We start from the raw sequence: 11082 nt of genomic DNA on the forward strand, positions 1-11082 counted from the left end.
CATAGTGAAGAAAAGTTATTTTTTGCGATTTTTACTGTCCACAAAACTGATTGAAAAAATTTTAGCCATAACAATGCCGAATGAAAAGAAAGGACCGTCGTTAAAAAGGAAATTTATAACTCTTCAAAGATAGAAATTTTGGATTGAATTAAAAATCAAGAGTGGATAGCTGGTATTAGTATTCATTTTAATTTAAATGAGTCGACTATAGGTTGATTAAGCAATCGGGAGAAAAGATTAGAAATTTGGTTGCATCCGGATCATCTATTCTTGCGAAAAATGTTGCTAGTCCAAGAGCACCTATAATGTAAAAAATGGAACAAGCGCTAATATTATGGGTAGAAGATATGAACAAGAAACGGTTGCCTTTAAATAAAACTGCACTTAAACACAAAGCCTTAAAAATATTTGATTATTTAAAACAAATGGGACAGTCGTCAGCTGCAGTGGCGTAGTGTGGGTGTCAGCCGCCCGGGGCGGAGGAAAATTTTACTGCCCCCTTATTTAGGTATCTCAATTTAAAAGACTAAAATTCAGTTTTGTCACAGAATAAGTAATGAACAATTCCGTGCTCATTTCAATCGGTCCGAATCGTAGGTGCGATAAAAATATGAAATGAAATGGTTCAAATTTTTACAAGATATTATTATTATTATTTATTGTGAAATTTTGCCGCCCCCTAAAAGTGCCGACCCCACTATGCTATGCCACTGGTCAGCTGATGAAACCAGTGTTAAATTCGTGGCTACCAATGGCTGGTTTGAAAAATTTAAAAACGCCATTCAAATGCCAAGTTTTTCTCTTTTTAGAACCGAATCCCAGTTTTTGTATTGAGTTGGTGTCTCCTATAACGTGATTTCCCACAACGCGGTATTTTCAAGGAACGTATCTACCGCGTTGTAGGAAGCCTACCTGTACTATAAGTAAATTAGATTTGCTCTAGTCAGGTAAAGCTTTTTTTACAGAATGTAATGTTTTCAAATAATTAAGATTTCAGTTAAGATTGATATGAATCATCAAATTGGTATAATTTTTTACTTTCAGAAATCATTATATATTATTTTTGCCAAAATTCACAAAATAGTTATAATATACCAAATATTTAAGATTTTTTTTATTTCTGGCCACTTAATTTGTAGTAATAATATATATTTGTGTAAATAAATTTATCTTTATTACTATTTTATTTTAATTTATTATACTAAATTTCAAAATGCAGAAAATTCAAAGTTACCAGATAAAACAATAAAATTTGGAGAAAAAGATGATTATGAAGCCTGTATAGAATTATTAGATGGAATAATACGATTATATCAGATATCAGCTCATAGACAATTAGAAAAGGTGAGTTTTATGATATTTCAAATATTATTTTACTTTTTAAAATACTTTAATTTGTATAAAGCTAGGGTTTGAATTATATAATAATTTTTTTTTTGCTCTGTGGTTAATAAGACAGCTTTTTTTTTCCATTTTTATCATGAATTCAGTCAGACTGAAAATGGGAAGGGCTAGATGTGAGGGACAACCCACTATGAACTACCTCCTGTGGTTACTCACCTGGATTTTATTCCAAATTTCTCAGGTCAATAAGTAGTAGAATAATGAGAGTTCAACCCCAAAAATTTAGAAAGATGAAAATTTGGATAAATGTTTAAAAATTCAGTTAAAAAGTTAAGAAATTTTAAAGTCTAAAAAATGGCATTTATTTATTTTGTCCTAAAAAAATTCAGTTAAATCCCCCATAAGTTTAAAAGAAAATACAAAAAAAAACTAATTATGAGCTTTATTCAGCCCTCTCATGCCTCTGTACACAAATTTTAAATCTATTCAATTGTTTAGTGCAGTGTTCCACAACCTTTTTCTACTCGCGGCACACCTATAACTCGACACAACTCAACATGGCACACCAAAATGTTATTCCCCTTAAAAATGTATATATTATACTATTAATAGAATTACTTAATGCCACTAACCTATTATTATTGTTATTAAACAGACATCAACACCTACCTGTGAGCAAATTAATTTTACATATAATTTCTTAGAATACATAAAAATGCGTGGCTTGTAAAAATAAACAANCAGACATCAATTCGGGCGTTTATTAAAACTTATGAACTTTAATTCACTGTAGAGTGTATAGTGTAGAAAATACACTTTTCTACCACTATTAAAATAAATAATTCTACTCGTACCTTTTCAATGTGATATTTGTGCCTGCTTAGCTGCACACAGACGGCTGATCCATGGTGGAATCGTTGACAATGCTAGTCTCATTTTTTCATCGACGGATCTGAGTCTCTCCCTCTTTGATGTTTTAATTTCAGTCAACGTCGAGAAGTCTAGTTCACACAAATACATAGTAGAAAATGGCAATAACATATTAACTGCCATCTCGGAGATAGCCAGGTATTCACTCCTTACTGCCAACCAAAATGTATCCAAAGGCACTTCGAGAAGTTGTAATTTCAATGTTCTGTCTGCTTTTAATTCTGCGAGTTCCTCTTGTAAATGAATAGGTAGAGGTTCTGAAATCGCAACGAATGGATTATGAACCCAGTCGATATCTTCAGTACCGTCTCCAAAATACTTCTTGAACCTCTGCTGCAGGATTTGTAAATGTTCTTTAATTAGATCCATCATCACTTCATTACCAGAAGCCAGTGACCATACAGTCAAGAACATTTCAAATGAACTATTTTCAATTCTCTGTATCCACAAATTTAGCTTATTCACAAATCCTTGAATTTTATCCATACTAGTAAGAATATTTTCGTTCCTACCTTGCATTTTTCTGTTCAGTTCATTCAAGTGTACGAAAATATCAGAAAGATACGCCAACTTACATACCCATTCATCATCTGCGAATAAATCCGCATACTTGTGCCTTTTGACAGTCAGAAATGCACATACCTCATCTTTAAGTTCCAATATTTGCATTAATACTTTTCCTCTTGATAACCACTGTACTTCTGTATGTAGCAGGAGTGTGATGTGTTCTGATTCCATTTCCTGACACAAAACGGAAAATAGCCACGAATTTAGGGGTCGCGATTTGACAAAGTTTACGACTTTTACTACTTCGTCCAGCACAACTTTCAGAGAAGGTGGCAAAGATTTAGCAGCAATGGTTTCGCAGTGAATAAGACAATGATCACATTGTATGTTAGGATTAATTTCACGTACTTGAGCTACAATCCTTTCACTTGGCTTGTCATAGCTGCGGCTCCATCTGTACAAACACTAACACAGTCCTTCCATTTTAATTCATTTTGGAGCACATATTTGTTAGTTACACGAAATATTTCTTCACCAGTGGCTCACTCAGTTCTATAAGTAATAGATATGTATATTAAACCCAAAATGCATAGTAAGTAAGAAAATAAAGAATACGAAGATAAGCTATTGTCTCTGATTAAATGCGGTCCAGGCAAAAGAATGGTGGTTATTTCTGTAGAATTAACCCATAAAGTTTCATCAATTTTTTGAGGAAATATTTTTTTGAAAAATTGATTTTAAAAGGAATATAAAGAGTTCTATAGTAAATTAAATGAATGTGGTATAACAGATAAAGATTATGAGCATGCATAAAACGTATGGGAAGCATTTAAGATTAGAAATATGGATGAATATTCAGATCTATATGTAAAAACAGATGTTTTGATACTAGCAGACATCTTTGAGAATTTTAGAGATGTATGCATGAAAACCTATAAATTGGACCTAGCATGGTATTTCACAGCACCTGGATTATCATGGGATGCAATGTTAAAGATGACTGGTGTAAATTTACAGTTGTTGACTGATTATGATATGATTTTAATGATAGAAAAAGGAATAAGAGGAGGAATTTCTCAATGTTTAACAGATATGGAAAGGCAAATAACAAGTATATGAAAGATTATGATAAAAACAAGGAATCAAATTATTTAATATATCTAGATGCAAATAATCTGTATGGTTGGGGAATGAGTCAATATTTATCATATGGTGGATTTAAATGGCGTGATGAAAATAATATTGATTTCTTCATGAATATTCCTGATGACAATGAAAAAGGATATGTATTAGAAGTTGACCTGAAATACCCAAAGAAGCTTCACAGAAAGCATTCAGATCTATCTTTAGCTCCAGAGAATAGAATACCAGATGGATCAAAACAATCTAAATTATTAACCACGTTATATGATAAAAAGAAGTATGTGCTTCATTATAGAAATCTTAATTAAACAATATTTAAAAATGGGGATGAAACTCGAAAAGATACATAGAGTATTAGAATTCAAACAATCAGATTGGTTAAAGAAATACATAGATCTGAATACTGGAATGAGAACTAAAGCAACTAATGATTTCGAAAAGGACTTTTTTAAACTAATGAACAACTCTGTGTTTGGTAAGACAATGGAAAATATAAGAAATCGTGTTGGCATAAGATTATGTTGTGATGCTAAAAAAGTAGAAAAATGAATTGCAAAGCCAAACTTCAAAGAACGAACCATATTTACTGAAAACCTATGTGCTATTCTCATGTATAAGAAAAAAATAGTCTTTAATAAACCCATCTATGTGGGAATAAGCATATTAGATCTTTCGAAGCATTTGATGTATGATTTTCATTATAATGTGATGAAACCTAAATATGGAGATAACATAAAACTGTTATATCAGGATACGGACAGTTACATATATGATATAAAAACAGATGATATTTATCAAGACATGAAGGGAATGATTGATTACTTTGATACATCCGATTATCCTGAAAATAATCAATATGGTATACCGAGAGTTAATAAGAAGGTGTTAGATAAAATGAAGAATGAAAATAATGGAAAAATAATGAGAGAATTTGTTGGTTTAAGAGCAAAAATGTATGCCTTTAAAGTAGAAGATCAGGTTACAAAGAAATCAAAAGGAGTAAAGAAATGTGTTGTTAAAAATAGGATATCATTTAATGATTATAAAGACTGTTTGTTTAATAAAACAGAGCATTCCCAAACAATGAACCTAATTAGAAGCAAGAAACATGAACTTTATTCAATAAAAGTAAACAAGAAGACCTTATTGCCACATGATGATAAGAGACATATATTGGAGGATGGAATTAACACATTGGCATTAGGACATTATGAAATAAAAAGAGATTGATAGTTTCTTTACTTGCAAGAATTTGTAATAAATGGTAAACTTCAAAATACTCCCAACAAAAAAATTGATTATGAATATCCAATCCATAAAGTCAATCCAGTATGGCAATCGTGGTTTTTCTACCAGATTGATTTAATAAACATTTGACTGAAAAAGATATTAATGCCTAAACAATTGAATAGATTTAAAATTTGTGTACAGAGGCATGAGAGGGCTGAATAAAGCTCATAATTAGTTTTTTTTTTATACAGTAGAGCGTCGATTTTCCGAAAGTCAATCATCCGAAAGAATTCCAGTCGGCAAATTTAAATTTTCACCAGTGCTGTGGCGCTTCAATCTTTGGCTATGTCTTGGGCTACTGAAATATATTACTGTTTCTTTGCAGACACACTAAGGTGACATATATCAACACTTGGCAACTTATTGACTATTTATTCAGTTGGTACCAACTGAATAAATAGTCAATAAGTTGCCAAGTGTTGATATATGTCACCTTAGTGTGTCTGCAAANACTCTATTTTTAACATGGATGTATTTGGAGGCACTAAATCCCACAGCGTACACCGCTGTGCGGACAGCTTCCAGTTCAGTATTGATAAGATGTTGTGTCGATGGTAGTAAGAATTCCCATCTGATCAAGGGAGCTATGGCCGCATTAACATATTGCTGTGGTTGACAGGCTGTGGCCGGTATTATGGGTGGGATATTGCCAAATTTGTGATAGACGGAAAACTTCAAGCCTTCCTAGGATTTTTGAATGTGCAAGTCCAAGAAAGCAATTTTTCTCCCAACTTCCTTCTCCCACATAAAGTGTATAGTGGCATACATTTTTAATAAATGGTGTTCTAATACCCAGAAGGAGTCTTCCGTATCCTGCCATGCCAAAAGAATATCATCTACGTATCTTAAATAAATTAAGGGGTAAGCTATGGTGAGAGGAAATTTAAAAATGCTGTGTTCAACGTGCCGCATGATGAGTTCTGCCAATACAGCTGACAGTGGTGAGCCCATTGGCATCCCCTGCTTCTGCAGGTAAATCTTTCCATTAAAGCAGAAGTAATTGTGCTCCATAATAAAGAGTAATGCTTTGCGAACTTCTAAAACTTGCTGTGCAGTAAAGCCCTCTTTGATAAGTAAGGTATTGGCTAGCATCACCGCTTCAAAGTGCGGTACCGAAGGGTACAATGCAACTACATCCATTTTATAAAATGTGTAAGTATCTGGACTCAAGCCAGCCAGCGTAGCGCATAACCTCTCGTTAGCCGTGACAGATGAGGACACTACTTGGGAGGAGGAAGGAAGTAGCCCATCTAGCAATCTAGTAAGCGCTTTTTCAAGAAAGTATGTAGGGTGGGACTGCTTATTGACTAAAGGCCTTAACGGCCAGCTCTCTTTGTGTGTTTTTGCTTCAAAGAAAAGTCTGGGACAAGTGACGTTGGATGGGGGGTCCAGGCGTCCCAAAAGAACTGAAGTAACCCCTGGGAGAGTAATTATTTTCTTTGTTTTTCTTAACACGGCTGGTGTTGGGTCTTCCGGCAAGATGACAGCTTGCGACTGGTTGAGAAAGTTTGTGGCCCTGCGTAGGAAGTCTTCCTCCCTGCATAGAATGAACTTCTTGTCTTTGTCTGATATCAGAAGTCTCATGTTGGAACTTGATAAGTACTGTCTCACAGAGTGGCCACTGGGACTTTGTTTTGTCGAGCGGGACTTTGTCTTACTGAGGCTAGTGTTGAGATGATTGATAGCTCCATTTGCGGATATTTTGTTGCCGCTTGGCAGCACTTGAGTGCTGCAAGAGTTGCTGGAACCATTTCTGCGGCGCTCATATTTTGTGGCAGAGGGATATATCTGGGTCCCTGTTGTAAAATCTTCTCAATTCGAGATGGAACAATTTCCTCGGTGTAATTGTGAAATTGGGTTGGCTGCACCGGATTTTGTTGTTTGCATGCTGCATGACAAAGCCATTTGAATTTCTTGTTTAGTTTATCTCTTTCATCTCGTGCAAATTTTGATGCCATGCTGTGAATCTTTCCTAGTTGGTCGTAGAGTGAAACCGGGTCACAAGATTTGGCAAATTGCAGATGGGCAACATATAACTTAAGCTCAGCTTCCGCCAATGATTTGCGTTTCACTTTAATTAATTTCAAAAGGACTATGCACCAATTATATAGGAGTGACTACCAGAATGCTGGCTGCCTGCATATCTGAACACCAACATTCGGTGGCACTTGGCAATTGCAACACAGAACTTTTCAAATTGATGATACAACAACACCACATAGCACTTTGGAATCGAGTGGAAATACTCAAACGCAGTGATGAAGGGAGCTTGATATATATTTGGGAGGTCCTTTTCACAAAACTGCTCTCCCCGTGCAACTCCCCTACCCTCGACTTACCGGACGTCTGGATTAATTTATACAGGCGGTTAAAAAATCAACAATAATTTTACATTCTTTTCCCGCACCTCCTACATGACTCAAAGCGCATACGTGTTGGCCTCTTTATGTGCGTCTTTTTACGTGTTTTATGTATTTTAAATTATGTCCCATGCTTTAGTCTTTAATATTTAAATATTAATGTAAAGTAGCACTTATGGATCTATTCTGTTCGGTTTCTATGCTGTCTATGTTAAGGCGCATGCGTGCCAAAAAATTTTATACGTGTTTACAAAGGGTTTTTAATTTAAATTTAAAATGTAAAATTTACTTGTTCTTAATAGCCACCCTAATTGGCTCTTATGTTATGCATGTTAAGGTGCACGCGCGCCAGTTTTTTACGTCTACAAAATAATTAATAGCCATTCCAATCGAAGTTTATTTGTTTTAAAATGCATGCGTACCAATTTTAAATATTTTTAAATGTTTTTAATTCTAAAATTTAAACCTTATTTATAATAGTTATATTCAAAAAACGGTTAATATTGTTAATGTTTAAATTTAAATGTATGGTTCGAATTCTCTATTCGATTTTGAATTGCCTGAAGACGACGTGCATATTTACGTCAAAAGCGCTCGCAAGATTAAAATATTTTTAATTATATTTAATGCCTCATAGTCTGAAGTTTTGGAAGAAGTTTTGATGGAGATAACTGTTGGCTGACATCCAAGCCCAGTACTTAATAATACTATATTATATAAAATATATACAATATATTTCAGAAACAGAAAACTATGATCAGATCAAAATGATTATCAAACTAAATTAAACATAAACTGAGTCAAGATCCAAGAAATTTACCATAATTATTTTTCCTTTATATCTATATATATAAAGGCCATTATTTTGTATTTTCAAATCATTCACAGCTACAGTTGAGAACTTATTTGTGTGATATAATACAAACTAGATGTGATCAATTACAGCATCAAGATATAACTTATACTTCACTTCAGCGATATAATATTTATGAAATTAGTGCAGGTTAGCAGACCACTAATTACTTAAATTTATAGTATTGGATTTCCTATGAAAAGTTTGCTAATGCAATTATGTCTTAATAAATACCAGATTATGCTGAGTGGTCAGTATATAGATATTTCTAAGGGGCATTATTGCCTGTATTGTATTACCAATCGCAATTGTATATTAATGCATATTTTTGTGTCTTGTCCAGTTTTATATTGGCTAAAGAGAAATATTCTCACTGATGATTTTTCAAAGGATTATTTATATGATAAAAATAACTGTGACAATGATATAGCACAAAATAGACATGCTATTATACAATTACCGTGACAGGTAGGACATTTCGCACTTGCCTGTGCAAAATGGAAAGTGTTACACTGTGAAAAGTCTATTTATTTTTCCACAACTAAGGTTGTTCATTTCTGAATGGTACTTTTTTTATTCCAACAAGCAATTATTTATTGTGACATCATCACAATGTCTCTCAAGTTTTTTGGTAGTGTTTTGCCTCGGTACAGTACATGTACTTTTACATTAGCAGCAGAGTTGTNATTGAAAAAATTTTAGCCATAACAATGCCGAATGAAAAGAAAGGACCGTCGTTAAAAAGGAAATTTATAACTCTTCAAAGATAGAAATTTTGGATTGAATTAAAAATCAAGAGTGGATAGCTGGTATTAGTATTCATTTTAATTTAAATGAGTCGACTATAGGTTGATTAAGCAATCGGGAGAAAAGATTAGAAATTTGGTTGCATCCGGATCATCTATTCTTGCGAAAAATGTTGCTAGTCCAAGAGCACCTATAATGTAAAAAATGGAACAAGCGCTAATATTATGGGTAGAAGATATGAACAAGAAACGGTTGCCTTTAAATAAAACTGCACTTAAACACAAAGCCTTAAAAATATTTGATTATTTAAAACAAATGGGACAGTCGTCAGCTGCAGTGGCGTAGTGTGGGTGTCAGCCGCCCGGGGCGGAGGAAAATTTTACTGCCCCCTTATTTAGGTATCTCAATTTAAAAGACTAAAATTCAGTTTTGTCACAGAATAAGTAATGAACAATTCCGTGCTCATTTCAATCGGTCCGAATCGTAGGTGCGATAAAAATATGAAATGAAATGGTTCAAATTTTTACAAGATATTATTATTATTATTTATTGTGAAATTTTGCCGCCCCCTAAAAGTGCCGACCCCACTATGCTATGCCACTGGTCAGCTGATGAAACCAGTGTTAAATTCGTGGCTACCAATGGCTGGTTTGAAAAATTTAAAAACGCCATTCAAATGCCAAGTTTTTCTCTTTTTAGAACCGAATCCCAGTTTTTGTATTGAGTTGGTGTCTCCTATAACGTGATTTCCCACAACGCGGTATTTTCAAGGAACGTATCTACCGCGTTGTAGGAAGCCTACCTGTACTATAAGTAAATTAGATTTGCTCTAGTCAGGTAAAGCTTTTTTTACAGAATGTAATGTTTTCAAATAATTAAGATTTCAGTTAAGATTGATATGAATCATCAAATTGGTATAATTTTTTACTTTCAGAAATCATTATATATTATTTTTGCCAAAATTCACAAAATAGTTATAATATACCAAATATTTAAGATTTTTTTTATTTCTGGCCACTTAATTTGTAGTAATAATATATATTTGTGTAAATAAATTTATCTTTATTACTATTTTATTTTAATTTATTATACTAAATTTCAAAATGCAGAAAATTCAAAGTTACCAGATAAAACAATAAAATTTGGAGAAAAAGATGATTATGAAGCCTGTATAGAATTATTAGATGGAATAATACGATTATATCAGATATCAGCTCATAGACAATTAGAAAAGGTGAGTTTTATGATATTTCAAATATTATTTTACTTTTTAAAATACTTTAATTTGTATAAAGCTAGGGTTTGAATTATATAATAATTTTTTTTTTGCTCTGTGGTTAATAAGACAGCTTTTTTTTTCCATTTTTATCATGAATTCAGTCAGACTGAAAATGGGAAGGGCTAGATGTGAGGGACAACCCACTATGAACTACCTCCTGTGGTTACTCACCTGGATTTTATTCCAAATTTCTCAGGTCAATAAGTAGTAGAATAATGAGAGTTCAACCCCAAAAATTTAGAAAGATGAAAATTTGGATAAATGTTTAAAAATTCAGTTAAAAAGTTAAGAAATTTTAAAGTCTAAAAAATGGCATTTATTTATTTTGTCCTAAAAAAATTCAGTTAAATCCCCCATAAGTTTAAAAGAAAATACAAAAAAAAACTAATTATGAGCTTTATTCAGCCCTCTCATGCCTCTGTACACAAATTTTAAATCTATTCAATTGTTTAGTGCAGTGTTCCACAACCTTTTTCTACTCGCGGCACACCTATAACTCGACACAACTCAACATGGCACACCAAAATGTTATTCCCCTTAAAAATGTATATATTATACTATTAATAGAATTACTTAATGCCACTAACCTATTATTATTATTATTATTATTATTATTATTATTATTATTA

At 32.9% G+C, this 11082-nt stretch overlaps 1 protein-coding gene and 1 pseudogene across 1 annotated transcript in view; both read left to right on the forward strand.

The window, feature by feature from the left end:
* The window catches only part of LOC111623268, a gene marked incomplete at its 5' end in the record, with an annotated part of 56698 nt that overhangs the window by 14224 nt on the left and 31392 nt on the right, over positions 1-11082 (forward strand). The window contains 6 exon segments of the mRNA XM_023365790.1: positions 1220-1344; positions 3616-3892; positions 3946-4201; positions 4275-4399; positions 4553-4975; positions 10272-10408. Of these exon segments, the coding sequence (XP_023221558.1) occupies positions 1220-1344; positions 3616-3892; positions 3946-4201; positions 4275-4399; positions 4553-4975; positions 10272-10408 (1343 nt within the window).
* LOC111623269 lies at positions 3867-5353 on the forward strand (annotated as a pseudogene).

The sequence above is a fragment of the Centruroides sculpturatus genome, unplaced genomic scaffold (assembly GCF_000671375.1).
Source record: "Centruroides sculpturatus isolate CEXI.00-Female unplaced genomic scaffold, Cexi_2.0 scaffold302, whole genome shotgun sequence".
NCBI classification, from domain to species: Eukaryota; Metazoa; Arthropoda; class Arachnida; order Scorpiones; family Buthidae; genus Centruroides; species Centruroides sculpturatus.